The sequence below is a fragment of the Pyrus communis genome, chromosome 8 (assembly GCF_963583255.1).
Source record: "Pyrus communis chromosome 8, drPyrComm1.1, whole genome shotgun sequence".
In the NCBI taxonomy this organism is placed as follows: Eukaryota; Viridiplantae; Streptophyta; class Magnoliopsida; order Rosales; family Rosaceae; genus Pyrus; species Pyrus communis.
In genome coordinates this window covers 10270719-10293606 of record NC_084810.1, presented here as the reverse complement: position 1 = coordinate 10293606, position 22888 = coordinate 10270719, and the positions used below count along the sequence as shown (strand labels likewise).

Genomic DNA, 22888 nt, shown 5'->3' with positions numbered 1-22888 from the left:
CATATCTCTTCCTATATAAAGACTAGGTTAAAATGGTTAGACTGCTTCTATGTTAGAGATCATTGTTGATTATTGTCCTACCTCGATGTTAGTCTCATCTGTCAATATTTCTCTTCTTTACCGTGGTTTACAGGGTTAATACAGTTTGTCTAATTAAATTGTACGATGACAGTCATGGACATAAAAGCATTTTATAGCCAAATACTTGGTTCATGGCTTCTAAAGTGTTTTATTTACATGGGGTTACAGTGAGCAAACAAACTTTGCTCCTCCATCAGATTGAAAAATGGGACTGCTTAGGTCCTGATTTCAAGAATATCATCAAATGTAGTTCAATTTTTTTGCATTAGGATAGATTTGGGGGCTGTGCGTACGCGATGCGCGTGTGGTGTGGTGAGGACTAGTGGGAGCAGAAAAGGTTAAATGTCGTTTAAGTATACATTATGACATATGTTGGTTAAAATATGGGTTTACTTCTGCAAATATTATCTGCTTCTGCATTGATACTTATCAGCATATGTGCAATGTTCATGTTGTAGCATGTAGACATTTATCTTTTGTTTCGTTTGAATAATGCATTTCTTTGTACCTTTTTTTGGGAGAGAGGCAATACGCCACTGTGGAATCTGAAACGAGCAAACACTACAGGACATGAGAAATTTAGTTTTTTCGGAAATGGCAAGATCTTTGGCGCAAGGAGTTGACCTGTATCCTCTTGACTTGGTTCTTTCTTGTTCGACAGAAACTCATTGATATACAATAACCGGATTGTAGCGGGTATAGTTTAGGGAGCTGAATTCTTTCCCCTCTTTTTTTTTCTCCCCTTCTCTCCCCTCCTATTTGAACGGTTAAGCCACATCAACATCTTATGTTAATTTTTTATAGAAAGAGAAAGGCAAAATAAAGAATTTGAGAGGAAGGGATGAAGGAGATGGAAAGAGGAGATGAGAGAATCCTAGTCCATAGTTTAGTGGTAACAATGTGATTCTTCACATGAAATCCTAGTACTCGTTTAAAATGTCAAAGTGGCGTACTGAGAGCGTAAGTCAGGTCCATTTTTGGGTTCTTTGAGTTGTGCCAGGCAATAGCAATCCAAATTTTGGATTGTGATTTTGGATCTGAGCCCAGGAAAACTCCGCAAGGCAGCTGGAAAACGCCAATGATATCAGAAACTGAAATGATTGTGGGGCCCACCATCATGTGGTCCCCACACATTTGGATGATCGTGCAATTTCTTGAAATCTTTCAGGTCGGCCAGATGGGAGATAATTCAAAGGATGGATCCACAATTAGGTACCATCACACCACAGGCATCCAATGCTCACTTAAAAGGAAAGGGACTCTCTCTTTCACCTAATCATTATCATTAAACAATTCTGATTTTTAAAATTTGATCCAACGGTTAAAGTTATTGTAACTTTTAGAGTGGGCCCTTGTTTTTAGCCGTTTGATCAAATTTCAAGGGTTCAGATTATTTGATGAGAAGGATTAGGTGGAAGAGATCCGGAGATGATTTATTTCCCACTTAAAATGCATGACATGTCCGGAAAAGGAGCCGGATCCTTTTCCTAGGGATCATGTAATCGTGTCCGTTCATCGTACATCATGCAGTCAGAAATCATTCAAAATTTAAAATTTAAAATTCAAATATAAATAGTACCTAACGAAAACTGACCGTACGATGTACGGACACGATTGCGGGATTCCTAGGATCCATAGGATCCTTTTCCGACATGTCCCACATTACACTTTAAAAACAATAATTATTATTAAGGAAGAGAAAAGAGTTCGAAAATTGAGGGGTTTCGATTTCGAGACTCAACACCCTATCTACTAGAATATTAAATTACATGCATAACTTACATTACACTTGATAGAATATAGAGTATACTATACAGAAAATGATTTTAACTCACTGTTTACTTTAATGAAAAACCACATTTTTACACTAAAAAATCAATCATGGTACTATTAATTTTACTCTTTATTTTGTCCTTAACATTAAAACTTAAAGTTTTCAAATCATTTTTATTAGTTTTTCTAATGTTTAATCTTCACTATTAGTGTTCTTTTTTTATCATGGCTATCATCGAAGCAAGATGTTGGAAAAAATACCTCAAAAGAGGCCGATGCATGGTAAGGAACCAACTGAGAAAAAAAGCGGGTTCGGCCTTTATTTTGCTTATAAAATAAAAATTTCTTGAATATGTCATTACACGTGAATAACTGGTACTCATACTCTATACCTGAGTGAAGTAGCACCATTGAAAGGAATGAAATAGCAAAAACTCAAAATCTTATACCTGAATATTGTAATGGCCCCTACTAGCAGTGATGCAGCGACCAAAATGCGAATTGGTTGATTGATAAATCCGGATGCCAATCCTTAAATGGAGAACTGATGTTAAAACAAAAATACACAAATTTCGTAACTTTTCCTTGTGGATTCGTTGATTGTCAAGGACAATACCAAACTTCACAAGTTCTAAACCTCTTGTTGATTCACGAAGAATGCCAAGAAGTTTACCACACACTTTGTTGATTCTTTGAACGAGAATAGCCAATGATCGTTGGGGTGTCTATACCTCGTTAATGCCGTTAGGATATCCGAGTGGATAGAACAAAAACAAGAATGAAAAAGCTCCCTCAAACTGCACTCAGCTTACAACTCAATTCATCGTAATCTTCCTCCTCCTTCTAGAACACAAAATACTCAATTTATAAAAGGGTAATGCTAAAGAGACTAAATTTTCAGAGTAAATGATGTGTCACCAATAAGAATAAGCACATTTATCAACATTTAAGTAATAAATCAATCATCAATTTTTATGTTCTTTAGTTTTTAAAACTTTGTCTACAAATTTAGTCTTCCTAACATTACCTTTTATAAAAACTCTAACTTCCTCTTAATATTACTCATAATTAATGCATCATTACCAGAATGAATAAACTCATTAAATTAACCCCACTTAATCTACCCACTAACATATATTTATTACATTAAATAAAGATTGAGTCATACTAAATCAAGTAGATTAATACAACAAAAACCTTTTGTCGGTGTTAATGCGCTTGTAACTATTCAGGAATATATGCAAAGTACACTGGTTTAAGGCTTATCTTATCTGTAACTGCAAGATTACAACAAAAACGAAGATAATAAAATGGCATTAAGTCCAGGTACAACCTTGGAGAAGCTCCTCACTCCATCAGACACAATTCAATCACCCCATCAATCACAACAATTTTTAATTGCACTGGTTCACGATTATCGTAACATTTCTTGTCAATAATACAAGCAGTTAAAAAATTAATAACATATGATTTTATCTATACTATTATTAAGAAAACCTTCTTTGTAAACCTTTATTTATTTATTTATTCTATTTTGTTAGCACTTTTGATACACACTATTGACAAAAAGGAGGGCAAAATAGTAATTTGAACATTTTGACAAAATGACAATCATATTCCTATTTTTCTTATTTTATCTTTTTTTTTTTTTTTTTGAGATAATGACAATCATATTTTTCCAATTTTACTCTCAATTTTGATGCACAATATTTAAATAAGAAAGACAAAACAGTAATTATGTAATATTAAAAAAAATATGCACTTATTAAGAAAAATTGTTCAAATATATATAAAATATATGCTCTCGGCTAGTATTATTTAACACAAAGCTTTTTATATTTGTGCCATATAATTTTTTTTTTTTTTCCAAAAATGCCACATTGCCACCAAATCAAAGATTCCCAGCCTTTTTTTTCCCATCTTTTCTTTCCTCTTTTGAATAACAATGGCATATCTTCTCCTCATCAATGCCGCAATGCCACCAAATCAAAACATTCCCAGCCTTTAGTTTCTCTCTTTTGAATAACCATGGCAGGTAAAAAGATGATTTTTGCAAATCTTTTTATTTCGCACACTTTTATTTATTTTTGTTTATTATTATTTTTATTTATTTAATTTGAAGACTAAAAACGAAAGATGCTGAGAGAGAAAAGGATGTGTGAAAATTACGTTTTAATTTTGTTTGTTAAGCCAATCAGCCAGACATTCTGACATTGTTGGCACGAAGATAATATGATGAGCAAAGGAGAAAATAAGTGTACAGATATTACTTTTTCAAATTTTTATGGTAAACCGATTTAACTCTTTCTACACTCAAATTCGAATCGCTTTAATATGTTACAGTTTTGTCTTGTCAATTATACCCAATATCAAAAGATTAAATTCCTTTGAAACTGCTTGATATATCTAGATTAAACCCAATTTCAGGTGAAAATTCACTCATAAGATAAATAGTTGGATCCAAAAAATAAATTTAGCTAATAATAAATTAAGAATGCAAAATTGAAAGCGACCCATATCTCATTGACCACATTATTCTTCCCAGAATTTTACAGGTCACATTTTTGTCAACCACAAACCAAAGAGGAGTTAGAAATTACAGAGATAATAAAAAATAAAAACAAAGATTACATTTCTGGTTCTTTCTCCTCAACTACTTTACTGCTGTGCAGCAACTCGGATTTGTAACTTTCTACGACATGGTCTGGTTGCCCGGCTACATAATCCAGGAGGCCTTCACCGGGTTTGTCACCGGAAGCGTCGGAACCCGGTATCGTGGTCTTCCCGAAGACGACGACGGCGAAGAGGAAGAGCGCGGTGGAGAGAAAGAGGGGCCAGAAGTAGGCCAAAAGGGTTAGAAATCTGGGAGCTATTAGGGTTAGAGAGTAAAGGGCAAAGCAGAAAAGGAGTGCAAAGAGGAAGTGGAACTTGAACTTGACAAGCTTTTCTGGGATCTCCATGAGTTGGGTTTTGAAGAGGAGATTGAAGGTTTGAGTTCGATTATGTAGAGAGAGAGAGAGAGAGAGAGAGAGAGGAGAGAGAGATTGTGGGGAGGTTATCTATCTCTCACAGTGCAGAGATTCTCTGAAGGGAAAATGCTTCGTCCTCTGAGCTTTTGTTTTGGAGTGAGTAAAATTGTTTATTTTTCCACAAAGGGTAAATAATCCTTTCATATTTTTATGGTAATTACCTTGCACCTTGTTTACCAAAATGCCCATCAAGTTTCAAATTCTTTTTCTACCTATTTTACCTAAAATGCTCTTAAAGCATCTTTATAGGAGGAGGGGCAGTCAAAAAGTTCACGTTAACAATAAAAGTGAAAAATACAACGTTTTCCAACTCAATTGTCAAATTTTTACATGGGATGACATGGATTGAAATCAAGGGTGGATTAACATCTATTTTTAGTGATTAATAAAAGCTTTTTACTATTTTTAAAGCAATAAATAATAGTTTAAATTTGACATATAAGGTGAAGAGTAAAATTAAAAAAAAAAAAAAAATCAAAGTGCCACATAAGATTTCAATTTAAATTTTTGGTGTAAAATTTGACACCTTCTTTAAAAATGTTATTTTTTCTTTGGGTTAAACTATTAATTGCAGTTTGCACCATATGGTTTGAGACCATTAACAGTTTGACTTTAGTCTTTTGAAAGTTAACAATATACATTATCCACCATTAAAGTTCATGTTACAACGTGTTACACCATTTGTTAATGTATCTGTGTGAATATCAAATTAACTACTATTGTCAGATATTGCAATCGGTGAACTCATTCTGTATTTACAGACATTACATTGCTATCACGTGGATTCATAGATACCCTCGACAGTAAATTAGAAATTCCGATACATATCAAGTGATGAAAAATTACACATGCGACACCAATCCAATGTTCATTTTAGATAAATCAAACCTCATCTATGATCACATACAAAAATTGAGAAGAAAAAGATGGAGGATCTCCGAATTTGAGTGCAGAAAGAAGCACATTGCTAGCTTTGGCCAGCTTAGTTAAATCCAATTCTGAATGTATGACATTATTTTGTTTGCAATAAACAAGGGATGTTAGGGGTTATTCATAGGGGTGGAACTTGGGTTAGGTCCAACCCAAATCCATCCATGTCCAACCTGGTTCCAAACAACTTGCCCAACCCTACCCAACCTCAACCCAATCAATTTATTGGGTGGGCTGGGAATGCTTGTCTGCCCATTTCAACCCAAACGCAACCTAATTTCTAGTCTGAATTCTCTCATGCACATATTACCTGTCCCACTTCATATTATATAAGCAAGGTACAAGTTTATGGATGACTATGAATGATAATGTTGCTTGTATGTTTAATTTTGTTGAAACTTTGGTATTCTCCTAAAATTTTATTTCAACTTCACATGGTTGACACATTACTGTTTAATTTAACTTTGTGCGGACGATGATGTAAAATTGAAGTTTATAATATATGTTGGTGTTGTTTGGTACAATACTTGTAAGATTGAACTTGATAAAATTGGGCAAACTCAAACCCAATCCCAATCCAAGTACCTGAACTCAATTTAAACTCAAACTTGAATAAACCCGCATGGACCCGAATCGAACCCAAACGAGAATAGTGAACGTTGAGTTAGAGTTGAGTTAACTATCTAACCCACCCAATCCGTCCAAGTTGCTCCCCTAGTCACTCGTCTTGTAATCGGGCAAGTGTGAATGCAGACTCTTCCTCCCGAAGCTCAATCAGCAAGTTTTAGGATTCATCTTTTCATATTATTGGTTTCTTATGAAAGTAAAAAAATAACAAAGGGTATTAGGGTCATTTTGGATGAAAACTAAGCGTATGGGTGTTGTTTTTCACAAATGGACAAATTGTTGTGCTGCTTGTTTTGAACCGAAGTCTTTGTTTGTTTCTGTGAAAGTTAAGATCTAACACATGACTCGGTGGGCACAAAAGTTTTTCAAAAAGACAATAATTATTCTCTACCTTTTGAAATTCGTTCTAACAGTAACAGTAACATGGATTAAATATTGAGAACTTTAACAAAAAAAAATCATCGGTACTGTTTATTTTAACGAAAAATCATATTTTTAAATTAAAAAATCAATTCTGATACTATTCATTTTACGTTTTATTTTGTTTTTATCGTTAAATTCAAAATTTTTAGATCATTTTCATTAGTTTTCTTTTAAATATTAGGAAATCCATTTCAACCTTCCTTTCTTTTCATGGTGCTGACTGTGTCAAACAAAAACGGGTCAAGAAAAAGTTCGTTTAATTTTCTACATTTTTATTAGCATTAGAATTGAAGGGACACAGTTTTTGACACACTTTCTTTGAAAAACTACAAGAAACTAAGGCTCTGTTTAGTATTTTTCTTTTCCATCAAAATTTACTTCACTTTAAATTTAACAATTAAAAAGTATTTGGTAAAAATAAAATATCATTCTTATTTTAAAAGTAATGACCTTCAAACATCAGCTTTTAAAAAGAGTATGTATGTTGCTTTAAAAGATGCATTAATGCAGAGTGATGCATTTAATAAATATTTTCAATTGTTGTAACATCTTCATTAATTTTTTGAAAATGATATATTTACCCTTCCACACACATTTTTATCTCTTAGAGAATAAAGTGATTGCTACCACCTCCGACCACCATTGTTGCTTCTACCACCACCATAACCACAACCTCCGCTACTGTGACCACAACAACAACCGTCACTATGACCATTGCCACATCATCATTACCACCACCACCGCCATGTCCACCATAACGATAACCACCATCACTATCACCACAACCATAACCTCCACTACCACCATTGTCACCACCATCATTGCCGCCATCGCCACCGTTGCCACCAAAACCATAGCTACACCACCGGCGCTACTATTGCCCCTACCGCCATTGTTACCTCTGCACCCCAACCATCACATCCCACTATTAGCACCACCACCGTTCTTCCACCATTGCTGCTACCATCACCACCATTGCAACCACCACCATTGTCCCCGCCATTGCTATCGTCACTCTTACTCTAAACGCTTTTACACTGCTTTTAAAACTCACAATACTTTTAAAATACAATTAATCAAACACTCATTTATTTTACTTTATAACTGATTATTTATAAAGCATAACATAAGCAATTATTATAATTTTTTTTAAATACAGCAATCCCAAACTGACCCTAACACTCGGATGCAATTTGAAGAGATGCATTTGTTGACTCTTTAATAAAAAGACTAGACGAGGTTGAAAACCAGGTATAGGAAGCAAGCACAGGGACAATCCTTTTCATCAAATGAAAATCTGTGCTCTCGTTTCGGCCCCCAGTCAACCGGTCCAGTCCAACTTTGCTATTTTCCTAATGCTCATGTGGTCGATTAGAAACGCGCATGCAGCTGTGGAATGGTAAAAGCGGGATGCTTGATAAGAGCCGGCAAAAGCACCCAGCCCAGAGACTAGGAAATTAGCCATGTTAACGACGCAAGTACGTACAGCAGCATTACAGACGACGATTCTCACTATATAGGCCAAAAGAAAGGACGGCTACTTAATGTGCATGGACATATATGGCCGTTCTGCATTGTTTACACAGCTTCACCTAGAAAACAAAAAACAAAAATGATGAGTTAGCTACATACCATTTGTGATAAAAGTGCATAGACAATAATGGAAAACTTAACGGAATTGAACGGTATGGAGATAAACATAAACAACGACTTTGATATATCGAATGGCATAGGAAGGAGGGGCAAGAGATGTCCAATAGTGAGAGGTATTTCTTATTTTTCGGTCAATAAATAGTGTGAGGGTTAGCGATGGCTGCCACGCACAAGTGTTTGATGTTGAAGATAAAACGGCCTTGTGTTTGCAATACAATGTGATTTGTTATAATTAAGATTAAGAAAACACTTCCAACACCCACCAAATAGCTTCTCTCTCTACGTTTCTGCCCTTTCTCCTTACATTTTAGTGGCATCAGAAAATACAGAAATCGCCAGCTCCTACAACTTCTTGATCAGCATCAAACATGGCAATTCAAGGCTAATTAAGGTACGTACTTTGCTTAATTTTTCTCCAATTTCCGATGTTTTCTTTTATGTTCATCTCACCATTTCTTAGGCTTTTACCATTGTTGTGTCAAGGTTTTTCTCCACCATTTCATTGATTTTTAACTTTTTATTTTATAAAAAAATTTCTTGATGTGTACGATTGTCTCCAAGGTCGGCCCTGGAATTTTGAGAGTTTTGGGTGAAACTTAATAAAGACCTTCACATGATTTAACACAATTAAGAATAGTAGAATTTTTTTATCATGCATTATGAACGTTGTTTTTGTCTAAAAAATGTCGTATAATGATGGTTAAAAAAATTGTATATGCAACTTAATACGATTAGTATGATACACTAAGTTACAAGAAACATAATTTACACAAAACCATTATACATTTCCATATATAATATTTTTACATATATTTCCTAATTTTTCACTTTGATTTAGAACAAGGTTTTATTGAATTTTTTTGTAAGAACTTCACATCATCTGGCTAACTATTTTGAAGGATCCAAGGGATTGACCATGCAAATTTTTCTGTAATTTATTTACTTGGTTTCCGTTAAATTTTTATTTTAGTTGATGAAGGATGCTTTTTGTGAAACAGATCACCCTTGGAGCTTTGGGAGATGCAACAACAAAAAATGGAGCAACCAGAAGAGGAGTTGAAGAAGGTGAAGGCGCAATTGCAAGCAGTGGAGGTAGAAGGAGATGGAGCTGTTGATGAACATCGAGAGATGAAAAAAGTGGCAGACGAGGCCAACGTGAGGCTTAGTGAAGAGTTGGCAACTCAGAACGATGTCAGGAACGACTCAGAATTAAATTTGACGACGGAGTTGTTGTCGAATGCAAGGCAAGAACTGAAGAGCAAAGAGGAGATTATTGAGTCTTTGAAACTCGAGTTAGGGAAGGCCAAAGATTTGGAGCTCAAGTTGAGTGAGAAAGTAAAAAAGTTTGAAGCTCAAGCAAAGAGTTTAGTGTCTCAAAACGAAGAAAGAATTCGGGAGTTGGAGATCAAAGCAGACCATGCGAAAATCTCCGATGCTCATACGAAAGCTTTACTGTCCGAAAGTAAAAAAAGAATTCGCGAATTGGAGATGAAACTGGCGGAGAATATGAAGTCCACCGAGGCAGAAGCTCACACAAAGGCTTTGTTATTCACATGTGAAAAAAAAGTTCGTGATTTGGAGCTAAAACTGGCAGAGAAAACGGAAAACTCTGATCCTCACATGGAGGCTTTATTACTCAAAAGTGACGAAAGAATTCGGGAATTGGAGCTCAAACTGGCAGAGTATATGAAGTTTTCTAACGCAGAGGCACAGAATGCGGAAACCTCTGAGGCTCAAACGAAGGCTTTATTGCTCAAAAGTGACGAAAGAATTCAGGAATTGGAGCTCAAACTGGCAGAGAACGTGGAAAACTCTGGGGCTCATACAAAGGCTTTACTGTCAGAACGTGAAGGAAAAATTCAGGACTTGGAGCTCAAACTAGCAGAGAATGTTAGCGCCTCCGAGGCTCACACAAAGTCTTTATTGTCAGAAAGTCAAGGAAGAATTCAGGAATTGAAGCTCAAACTGGCAGAGAAGATGGAAACCTCGGAGGCTGACACGAAGGATTTATTGTCTGAAAGTGACGAGAGAATTCAAGAATTGGAAATGGAAATAGATAAAAGGAAGCAATCAGAAGCAAGAATTCTTGATTCATTGATCACCCAAACAAACCAACTTGAGCAGACCAAGGCTTTACTTGTAGAGGCAAAGTTTGAGATTGCCTCCTTTCACAAGAAATTGGATAAATGCGAAGATGAATCCGATGAAAGTAGTCAAGATAGTAGTGCATCTCAGCATCATGATCAGCCCGAATATAATATTTCCATGAAGGAGGAATTAGAGAGTCTCAAGTCTGAGCTTCAGATGACAAGGGAGAATCTGGTTGATGTCCAAAAAAAGGAGCAACTCTCTACCTCGAAGGTTGAGAAGTTACTTGACGAGATGAAAGTACTTAAACATGAATTAAAGTTGGCAACTGAAGCCGAAGAAAATGGGAAAACGGCGTTGGATGATCTGGCTTTTGCACTGAAAGAAGTTGCGACAGAAGCCAACCAGTTGAAAGATAAACTTTGCATGAGCCAAGCAGAGTTGGAGCACTCAAGAGCACAAGAAGAACATCTAAATGCGATGTTAAAAAGCAACGAGGAAAGTCATAAAATACTACTGGATGAAGCAAGGAAAGAAGCCGAAAGACACAAAAACATTGCTGCCAGGTTGAAAATAGAACATGAAGAGTCAGTTTTAGCATGGAGTGGGAAAGAAACCGGCTTTGTTAATTGTATTAGAAGAGCCGAAGAGGACAGATGTGCTGCACAACAAGAGAACTTTAGATTGCATGAGTTGGTTCTAGAGACAGATAATAGAGCCATGTTATCGAAGGAAGAAAATAGAAAGTTGCGCGATATACTTAAGCAGGCGTTAAATGAAGCAAATGTTGCAAAAGAAGCTACTGCCATTGCTCAAGCCGAAAATTCTCGACTCAAAGATATTCTGGCTGGAAAAGAGGAGGCCTTGAATTTCCTTACTCAAGAAAACGAAAATTATAGGGTAAATGAAATAGCAGCTCATGAAAATATTAAGGAGTTAAAACGGTTGCTTATTGAATCGTCAAAGAATGAGGAAAAAGAGAAAATACCAACAAAGGAAAATGATTGCAAGAAAGAGGAGAAAGAGAAAACGCTGTCAAAGGAGAAAGACTGCAAGAAAGAGGAGAAAGAGAAACCATTGTCAAAGGAGAAAGACTGCAAGAAAGAGGAGAAAGATAAAACGCCATCAAAAGAAAAGGAGTCGAAGAAGGAGGCTAAGGAGAAAACATCGTCATCAAAGGAGTTGAAGAAGGAGGTCAAGGAGAAAAAACCACCAAAGGATGTGAAAAAGGAGGATACGACGAGTAAAGAGAAACCGCCATTAGCGGGGGATGCAAAAAAGGAGGATAAAGAGAAAACATCGTCGAAGGATGAGAAGGACACTACAACATCTCAAAATGGAAGCATATTTGGCAAAGTTTTCAGTTTCAATCTTAAGGAGCTCAAAATTTCAAACACGCATGAAGAAGAAGTTGTTGACGGCGATGATGAGATTGAATTAGACGAGGCTCTCAAAGGGTCGATATTTGAGGTAGCCTCTCCGGGGTCAGCTACACATCACCGCAGAAACTCTTCTTCTACGTTCACAGACGATGGAGAAGGATTCCATTCAGATGATTGTGATCATCTAGATGGAACTCAAGGTGAAAATTCAAGGAAAAAGAAAGCATTGCTACGAAGATTCGGAGATCTTATAAAGAGAAGCACTACCTATAGTACCAAAAAGGAACCATCGCCGGATACGAAAAAGGAACCATCACCGGATACCAAAGAAGAAACATCACCAACCAAAAAGGAACCTTCACCAGAATAGTTAAAGCTGTATTTTTTTTGTATTGTTCTTCTAGTTTTGATACTCAGTAGTTTAATCTGATTCTTTCTGTAACATATACATCTAGAGTTTCGTTTAGATTTTCTGTACATATTCATCTAGTTTGTATTATTTGTACTTATAATTTGTTGTAATCATATAACGTATTTAGTTTTTTTTATCACAAAATATATAATTTTCTCTTTTCCACCACAATATTTTCTCTAACTTGAAGTGCATACAGGTCATTTTTGTTGTCTCTTAGAGAAATTGACTAACTATTATTCACAAGATTATACAGTGATACAATGATTCTTATCTACCAATGATTCAATTTTTAAGAGAAAGGCAACCATGTTTACGAAGAAATGGAGGAAATTAATAAAAAAATCTAAACCCTAAACCCTAAGTCCTAAACCATCTCAAATTGTGTGTCATTTCTTTGTCCGCATAAGAAATGATAAGGGAACTCTCTTAAAGTAAGATTCTTCAGGAACTCTCTATCATCTTACATTTTATGTCAATTTTCGTGTCAATAGGGTAAGACATTTGGCACAAGATGACATAGTGACAGAGAGTCCCGCTTTTGAAAGAGTCACTTTAATATTTTTCTTCTTTACACTCAAAAAGGAATCCGCTGTGAATATGTTGTGGAAGAAAGAAGTAGAGAAAGGAGGGGAGAGAATAAGAGCATTTCTAAAGGAGATGTTAAAACTATCCCATAGACATACAACAGTAGAAAATGATAGCAAACTCTCTCCAACCGAGCCTTCTATTTTTTGCATGGCGCTGAGTTAATCGAAGGCAAAACCTTTTGCTATCAAATTTGACGACAACTATTAAATTCATTCAATAATTTTTTAATGGATGTAATGCAATATATAATAAATGTTGTGTGTTTCAAGTATGGATCTGGATCCTCTCTAGACCAAAAGAAACTGAACCCACTCATCAAATGATTCGTGCTATTGAAATTTAATTTAACGGCTACAAACAGGAGTATAATAATTTTTGTTTTTAGTATCAAAAGCTGTCCGGATTCGAACGGCTACAAGAAAAATCGCCAGGTTTGAAGTGGTGTCTTTATGTTTTTAGTACCAAAACCTGTCCCGGTTCGAACCGCCAACAATGGCGCCTGAGAAGCACGGGCGCTATTGTGGCTGTAGTCTCAGTGTCTATGGCGTTGCTCTCTCTTTTTCTCTACAAGTCCAAGCCGTCCTCCAAAAAGACTGAACTATCCCTGCGCTCGAAGGAAAATCACAGAAATGGCCTCGTTGGTGCCATTGGCACACCCCTCTGATCCGCATCAACAGCCTCTCGGACGTCACCGGCTGTGAAGTAAGCAATAAGAAGCTTTTTCTCCATTTTTTTCTTTCTGGATTTTCATTTATTTCTTCAATTATTATTATTTTTTAATATTTGGGTTTGTTTAGATACTTGGAAAGTGCGGGTTTTTGAACCCAGGTGGGAGCGTGAAAGACAGAGTTGCTGTCAAGATTATTGAAGAGGTAAAAAAAACTTATTTGGTTGACAAATTTGACGGAAAATTTTAAAATTTTGCATTTCGTGTATTTGTAAGTAGAAATTCGCGGAAAATATAATTGGCACCAGTGATCATTAACTTAGATTAATTTTTCTGGAAAGTAGGGTTTGTCGAAACTCGAAACTCGAAACTCGAAAGTAAGTTTTGACAAACTCTAACCTGCTGTTATGATCTTCACTAGTCCATGATTGCGGAAGATATTTACTTCAACGAAATTGAAGAAACGAATTTGGGATTTGCCCTGCTACTTTTGTTGTCAAATTATTCAAAAATTAAGGGACCGTTTGAGAAAGTGAAAACTGAAAATAAAATGGTTACCAAACGGCGCCTAAATATATTCAATTGCTCATAAGTTTGGTAATCTTCTTATTATTGCTGTTAGTGATGCTTGACATTGTTGTTTAGCATTTAAATTGACTTAATATTGTTCTGCCTACCACCTTGTAGCAGTTTAGATAATCAGTTGTTGACTGATTGTAATAGATTGGTTTTCTGAGTCACGCAGATGTTCTTATTTTTGGTTGTATACAGGCCTTGGAATCTGGAGGCCTCGCTCCAGGTGGAGTGGTCACTGAGGGGAGTGCTGGAAGCACGGCTATTAGCCTTGCCTCGGTTGCTCCTGCTTATGGTTGCAAATGTCACGTGGTTATACCTGATGACGCTGCTATCGAGAAGGTATTTAGAGATGCATTTCGGATTAGCGACATTGATTCATAAACTATTGATCAGTTAAAGTGTTTGCATCTCTTAGAAGGAGTTCATTCGAGAAGCGATTATTCATCTTATGTTGTTGATTTTGGGAGCATTGAGTTCTGTATTGAAATGAATGTTATGGCTCTACAATTTCGTATGCTTCTCCGGTACATATAATTCAGCGTTCAAACACTAATCAATTAGTAAGTTAATGCAGCGCTAATCATTTGTTTAAACAATCAAATTCCATTCCAATAGCTTCTGGAAAAATGGTGGAAGATTCAACTAAAATATTGTTGTCAAGATATAAAAGATCAAAACCAAACACGATCGGGATGCCAAATTCAAATGTTTCGAGCAATTCAAAACATGCGATACTCTAATCACTGGGTGTTCCACTTCTCAAACTGGGACTCGTGACAGTGTGGGTCTAACCAATCCCTGTTAGAACCCTTTGCCATGCTGCTGCTTCCTTTCCCACCCACAAGCTCTCTCAGATTCTCCAACTTATTCTCTCGGCCTGTCCTGGTACTTTTCTTATCTGCTTCCTTCAGTTTCTGCTTGAACTTCTGCTTACGGCTACTAGGGTTTACCTCTTGCTGCTTTGATTGCGAAGGAGGAGCTCCGTGCGGTCCTAAGTAGATCTTCTCTTCTTTTTTGGCCTGCATAAAAGAAATGCAAGGTCAACAAAAAAACCAGTTCCGAGGTATCTGAATTAAAGACTTTTAGAGCCATCAGGTACAAACGTGTAATTCCCTTTACTCATTACAAGGAGCTACAGCACTTGTAAGCACTGGTAACTGACCTTTGGAGATGGTGGTTTTGAAGCTTCTACTGCTGGAGCATTGTGATTACTGCTATCTTGCTCTTCAATCACCAAGCTTGGAATCACAAATCCATCAGTGTCTAATGCCAAAAACAGTTCAATATTAATCTCAAAACAGTTTAAGTGCGCATCAATCAGAAGAGTACGTTACATTGCTGACACCACTAAACAAAGGTAATTTCAGCACAACCCTTTTCTCCTTCTGCACTCTGTTTAATTTTGACCCTTTGTTCTCCATTTGATTTTATTCAATCTAAAGGCCAGATAAAGAACATAAGTTGTGCAGGAGGAGAAAAGCGGTTCGAAAATCATTTTCCCTAAATAAATTCACCGCAATCAACCTTAACGTGTCACACACAGCAGAGAAAAACATGTGCCACAAAGAGGTTACCCTAAAATACATACGCCTCTAGATAATTGCCAGAGTAGCACAAAGAAAGTATACGCGAGCCTAAGTTTCGACTCCAAAGTCAAACTTTGTTGCCAATTCACACTAAACTCACAAGACATAACATTCCAGATATTACAAGTTACTAATCCTGTAGAGAAATCATGTAGCTAACAAATTATGCTGCAATGCCAAAACAACATCTATTTACCCAATAAATCTCCATTTGTTTTCCATTTTGTAACAAGCATATATTTTCTCAGCAACCAAACAAATTAAATGCCTAAGCATAACCCAATACAAGAAATCAAGCAGAATGCAGTAATTGGCTGAGGTTAAGAACATTAATCCAAAACATACAAAAACCCATCCAAATTAGGCAAAAATATTCGCATCTTTTCTAGTGATTTTCCACTTTCCAACAAAATTTTCTCAGCAACCAAACAACGGGATTTTATGAGAAGAAGAAGGAAAAACAGATGCGAAAGGTGATACATAACATACCCCACTCATCTTCTTCTTCGAGAGGTGGAGTGGTTCGCACAGGAGAAGGGTCCATGGGACGCTGATGATCATGGATTTAACCAGCCACAGGGCGCAAAAGCCCAGATCAAAGGTCAATCCAACGGCTCAAATCCAATCACCACCACCAACACAACTCCCAAATCAGAGGCTTCCGCAAATCTGATGAAACGCAAAACCACCGAGCTTTTCCTTTCAGAAAACCCTATGAAATGGATGCCCAAAAGGTTAAAACCCTAACCTATTTTGCTTTATCCTGCAGAACAAAGAAAAATAAAATAGGTAAATTACGCTTTCATACATTAGATTTGAGGTTTATTTTAATTTCTTACAACATCTTTAAAATATTTCACTTTCATACATTAAGTATTATTTTATTTCAAAATAATACCTCCGTTACATTTTTCATCTATTCCCCCCACCAAAAAAAGCGACCCTAACCCAAAACCCAAAAACTTGCAAGAAGAAGAAGAAGAAGGAGAAAAAAAAAGAAGCCCCAATTCGGCCCACCCGAGCCACCCCTTTCTCCCATCCCCCATCACCCCTCCCAAAAATCCCCCATCACCCACAAAAATTCCACTCGAGATTACGTGGATCTACCACAAAACCAATCCAAAAATCATCTCAAACTCAAAGTATTTTTAAAACCCACCCATACTGAAAATCACGAGATTCTGACTCCAGGGGGTGGGAAAGGGGGAAAGGTCACGCGACACCGCGGGGGGAGATCGCGCGACGCTGGGGGAGGGGGGAGGTCGCACGCCGCCGGTGGGGGGGGGGGGACGAACTGGGTCTAGGGTTTTTTTTTCCTTATTCTCCTTCCTGCTGCTGCTGCTGCAGGTTTTTTTTTTTCTTTTTCCTTCCTTCTTCTTCCTCCCTCTTCTTCTTCTTCTTGCTGCTGCAGCAGGTTTTTTGGGTTTTGGGTTAGGGATATGGATGTGTGTTGCTGGGGGGTGGGGGGGGGGGGGGAGGGATAGTGGGTTTCATTTTTTTTTTTTCAATTTTTTTTCTTTTTCTTTTTTTGAGAAAATTCAGGTTTTTAGAAAAAATTAAAAAATTATTTTATTTGCCATGTGGCAGACATTTGGCAGCCACGTGAGATATATGTGGCAGCCATATCAGCATTTAATAGATCAATGGATGAAAAATGTAATGGAGGTATTATTTTGAAATAAAATAGTACTTACAGTATGAAAGTGAAATGTTTTGAAGATGTTGTAAGGAATTGAAATAGACCTCAAACCTAAGGTATGAAAGTGTAATTTACCCAAATAAAATTGTTTTCTTGAGTTTGGTGGCGGCTTTGGGCTAAAGGCTATTTTCGGGGGTAATGCTAGGTAGATAAAACTTATAATACATAATTTAAATGTTGATAAATGTGTTCATTTTTATTGATGACACATAATTTAATTTGCAAATTTTGTTTACAAATTTAGTCTCCTTAGTATTATCCTTTGTCAGAATGTTGACTCTTTGTTGACTTTGATGTTTCGTTATGCTTCATTAGCGGTGAAGGTTTTGTTGAGAAAAGATGGTCAGCTATAATATGGACACGTGGACCGTGTGTTAAAGGGTTTGAAGCCAAGAGGAATGCTAGAGTGTTTTGTTTTTTTTTTTTGGGAAATAGAACGCTTGAGTGTTTGGTTGTGGACGACTGATGCAATAATCTTTGAAGCGACATACAAAATTGTGATCAATAAGTGAAACAAATTGTGGTCATTATATTGTCTTTAGTATCTCCATTAGATCGATCAACTCCATAAGTGTTGGCATTGGACATGGACCATGGCATGGCTTCACCTACCACGCCGACATGGAAGGAAAGACAATGCGACGTTGGCTTAGATAATGTGAACTCATGGTGTCGAAATGACTTTTGGCATTGAGGAGGACAAGCTATTTTGGAGGTGCCGAAATTTGCCACTCCGTCGAGAGATGGACAAGTGTTGGGGCAATATAGGATGCAAGTTGTACGCAACAACGTGTTCAGAAGGTTGCCGAAGGCATCAAGTGTGGGGTGCTTACGATAAAAGAATCGAGTTTTTAGTTCATGTAAACAAACTTCCGTCTTTAAATGTTAAAAAATTAAGTACGTTATACTCAAATGATCTTAAATTAGACAATTTTTTTTCCTAATTCCCTTCCTTTCTATGTATGCCACATGACTTCACATAAGCATGTTCACATAAGCATGTTTGACATGCTAAAGTTGACACCTATATCACGGAGTTAACAGAATCCAAGAAATGTGGTTATTGATTGAATTTTAGAGGTTTAAGAGAAATGAATTGAATTCTAGAGAAAATCCAATTTCAAGGGGCTTTTTAAAAAAAAGGCCAAATTTTTTTCATGATCCTTGTGGTGTGATACCCTACTTTTAAATAGACCCATGTGGTGTGATACCCTACTTTTAAATAGGCCCATGTGGTGAAAAATCTATTAATTGTAATCATGTGGTGAAATTCGTTATCAATCATAGTCCAAATTGAATTTTTCCTCATTGTTCTGCCATTTGTAGGGGCAAAATTGTTATTTTCATTTTTATTGATTCTATCAACTAATCATAAGGCGCCAATGAACATAAATTGGGTAAAGTACAAAAAATTACCTCAACTATTGGGGTCACGACAGTTTCATACCTCATCTTTTAAAATTGACAATGTCATACCGCATCTTACGAATTTGTGACAATGTCATACCTCCGTCAATTTTTATGTTAGTTTTTCTGTTAAGTGCTGACGTGGTAAGAGATAGAGACCACTCACTAATCCAGCTGGATTAGAAAAATAATTAAATATTAAAAAAAATTAAGAATAAAAAAACAAAACAAAAAAAATTTCCTAGGGGTGTGGGGACCCTTTCCCCTCTTCTTCTTCTTCTTCTTCTTCTTCTTCTTCTTCTTCTTCTTCTTCTTCCTCCTTCTTCTGGTTTTTTTTTTTTCTTGGGTTGCAGTTTCCCTTTTTATTTTTTTTCCTCCTCTTCTTCCTCCTCCTTCTTCTTCTTCGGTTCTTCCTTCTTCTCCTTGGGGGGGGGGGGGGGGGGTTGGGTTTTCAATTTTTTTTTCCTCCTCCTCTTCTTCCTTCTTCTTCTTCTTCTTCTTATTCTTCTTCTTCTTCTTATTCTTCTTCTTCTTCTTCTTCTTCTTCTTCTTCTTCTTCTTCTTCTTCTTTTGTTCTTCCTCCTTCTCCGGGGAGGGGGCGCGTGGGTTTGGGTTTTCAAATTTTTTATTTATTTTTTTCTTCCTCCTCCTCTTCTTCCTCCTTCTTCTTCTTCTTCTTCTTCTTCTTCTTCTTTGGTTTTTCCTCTTTCTTCTTCTTCTTCGGTTCTTCCTCCTTCTCCTGGGGTGCGGGTGGGGTTGGGTTTTCAATTTTTTTTATTTTTTTATTTTTTATTTTTTGTGTTAAAGATTAACCAGAAGAAGATGAAGATGGGGAAGAAAGAGGGGGAGGGAAGGGATGACTAAGGTTTTTTGTTTATTTTTTATTTTTAATTTTACTTTTATTTATTATTTTAATATTTAAAAAATATTAAATATTTTTTTTTAGTTTTTAATAATATTTTAATAATTTTTTAATAGAAAGTGGTCTCAGTCTCTTGCCACGTCAGCACTTAACAGAAAAACTAATAGAAAAATTGACGGAGGTATGACATTGTCACAAATTCGTAAGATGCGGTATGACATTGTCAATTTTAAAAGATGAGGTATGAAACTGTCGTGACCCCAATAGTTAAGGTATTTTTTGTACTTTACCCACATAATTTTTTTTTATTTTTAAAACTTTTAGAGCTACAATAAAAGAATAAATAAACAACAAAATTACAAGGTTCATATTATCAGACTTTCTCATTTCAAAAGAGTCTAAAGTTGACACCTATATCACAGAGTTAATAGAATCCAAGAAATGTGGTTATTGATTGAATTTTAGAGGTTTAAGAGAAGTGAATTGAATTCTAGAGAAAATCCAATTTCAAGGGGCTTTTTTAAAAAAAGGCCAAATTTTTTTCGTGATCCTTGTGGTGTGATACCCTACTTTTAAATAGACCCATGTGGTGAAAAAGCTATTAATTGTAATTTTGTGTTGAAATTCGTTATCAATCATAATCCAAATTGAATTTTTCCTCATTGTTCTACCATTTGTAGGGGCAAAATTGTTATTTTCATTTTTATTGATTCTATCAACTAATCATAAGGCGCCATATGAACATAAATTTTTTTATTTATAAAACTTTTAGAGCTACAATAAAAGAATAAATAAACAACAAAATTACAAGGTTCATTTTATCAGACTTTCTCATTTCAAAAAGTCTAAAGTTGACATCTATATCACGGAGTTAACAGAATCCAAGAAATGTGGTTATTGATTGAATTTTAGAGGTTTAAGAGAAATGAATTGAATTCTAGAGAAAATCCAATTTCAAGGGGCTTTTTAAAAAAAAGGCCAAATTTTTTTTTGTGATCCTTGTGGTGTGATACCCTACTTTTAAATAGACCCATGTGGTGAAAAAGCTATTAATTGTAATCCTGTGGTGAAATTCGTTATCAATCATAGTCCAAATTGAATTTTTCCTCATTGTTCTGCCATTTGTAGGGGCAAAATTGTTATTTTCATTTTTATTGATTCTATCAACTAATCATAAGGCGCCATATGAACATAAATTTTTTTATTTTTAAAATTTTTAGAGTTACAATAAAAGAATAAATAAACAACAAAATTACAAGGTTCATATTATCATACTTTCTCAAGATTTAAATCACAAAATACCTCGCTGCGTTTAGATTGGAATATAAGTTATTATGCAAACATTGAATTTAGTTTCATTTTAAGAAGAACAGTAGTGGACGGGATGGCTAGGGTTATGTGAGAGAGGGGGGAAGGTGGTAGGTGGTCATTGTGGTTGTGGCTAACAAGGGTAGTGATTGGGGGAGGGATTTTTTTTTTTTTTGCTTCTATTTTTATTGATTATAAAAAAAGATGGAATTACCAAAAAGAAAAGAAAAAAAAATGGAATGACCTTTTTACCCCTGCATGTAGATGATATTTTGACAGAAATTTCAATTTGGACTACGATTGATGACGAACTTCACCACAAGGTTAAGATTAACACTTTTTTCACCACATGGGTCAATTTAAAAGTAGTGTCTCACCACAGGGATCAAGAAAAAAAATTTAGCCCAAAAAAAATTAGCCTTAAATTAATGAAGATCAAACTACCAATTCTATTTTCATTATTCGTAGAATAAAAAATAACGAGAACACAACACAACACTTGAATCCAAGACATATTGGATGTGCTTACACATGATTAAATTGGTGCGCGAGGATGTTATTATGGGAATCTTAATGAAACACTTCTGGTATTATTCACTTTTAACGATAAGGACATTTTTGTTGGAAGTATGCCCACAAAGCCACTCATTTGATGTAATAGCGTTTGGAATACTTATTGTGTTAAACTATTATATGTTTAATGAAGGGTAAAGCTTATTGTTGATCACTGTTTATTGTATTATGTGTTTAAGCAATAAGGGAATCCAAGGAATGTATTTAATCTAAAAGAGAAGTGATCTAAGTAAGTTAGATTAATGAGACATTTCTCTTATGTTCATTCCTAAAACATTCCTAGCCATAGAATTGCCAATTGGGCATTGACAATCCGCTAAGGTTAGTATGTGTTATGTTAACTCAAGCGTGAGTATGACTAGTCTCAAGTCATTTAGTGTTGGATACTGAAACAAACACATAGGTGCTCAAAATGTAATCGAGTACACTGAACAATGATTAAAAGAGAGTTTGAACATACATATCATGTAAGAACTCGTAAGTTGCAATATGCAAAGTGGTCATTTGACCTGAGGCATCATAGATGTTTAATGGTTAGGTCTTTGATCTTTGATCATGTCAAGGTCATTCCATCGAGAGTGTCCACGACATTGTTGGGGTCAAGCTATCTAGTCATGTAGGCATATGAATGCATAACAAGGGATCTCTAACCTTCTATGGTGGAGGGAGAATACTCTGAGATATGATTCGGGAGTCTTTGGCCAAAACATACAAATATGATTTAGGAAGTTTGTCCTAAATCATATTCAATTGAATCATATAGAGAAGTATCACATTGGATGGTAGACATGAAACAAACTATCACTCAAACAATGTGATTAAGAATATTGTATTAGAGAAGGACCGTATTGCATTATAATTGTAACTGGATAGGTTCTCCAACCACTTCTACTTAGCTTGGGTAGCCATGACATACTGTTAGGTGTCACTCATGGTTTGTGGAAGTCCTGAAGATTAGCAAACACTAATCTACATCAAAGGGCAAATTGAAATGTAGTTTCAATTCACAATCGATCGTTAAGAGTAACAATCGCCTATTGTCTCGCTAATTGGAACCTAATGGATCGTACACTGAGTAAGGATGAAAGTGAAGAAATATAAATGAGATGGATAAGCAATTAAATGGTTTAATTGAGAATCCTCAAGATTAATTAATTAGTTAATTAATTATACGAAAGGTTCGTGTTGGGCTTTTAAGTTAGTTTCGGGTCTCGGGGCCCA

At 35.8% G+C, this 22888-nt stretch overlaps 2 protein-coding genes and 1 long non-coding RNA gene across 3 annotated transcripts; 2 read left to right on the top strand and 1 right to left on the bottom strand.

Annotated features, from left to right (window-relative positions):
- Positions 1 to 9536: 9536 nt before the first annotated feature.
- LOC137741465 (WEB family protein At3g02930, chloroplastic-like) lies at positions 9537 to 12558 on the top strand. The gene has a single exon (XM_068481170.1). The coding sequence runs from the start codon at positions 9537 to 9539 to the stop codon at positions 12354 to 12356; it is 2820 nt and encodes a 939-aa protein (XP_068337271.1). The 3' UTR covers positions 12357 to 12558.
- Positions 12559 to 13402: 844 nt separating this feature from the next.
- Positions 13403 to 14680, top strand: LOC137743297 (uncharacterized). Its single transcript, XR_011069453.1, has 3 exons — positions 13403 to 13691; positions 13787 to 13861; positions 14428 to 14680. It is a non-coding gene; the product is annotated as an uncharacterized lncRNA (long non-coding RNA).
- Positions 14681 to 14713: 33 nt separating this feature from the next.
- On the bottom strand, positions 14714 to 16731 carry LOC137743296 (uncharacterized). The gene is made up of 4 exons (XM_068483163.1): positions 16717 to 16731; positions 16308 to 16581; positions 15395 to 15495; positions 14714 to 15251 (listed from the first exon to the last, which is right to left on the bottom strand). Exons 2-4 carry the CDS (start codon positions 16360 to 16362, stop codon positions 14973 to 14975), a joined length of 435 nt encoding a protein of 144 aa, XP_068339264.1. The 5' UTR covers positions 16363 to 16581; positions 16717 to 16731; the 3' UTR covers positions 14714 to 14972.
- Between the last annotated feature and the right edge of the window lie 6157 nt (positions 16732 to 22888).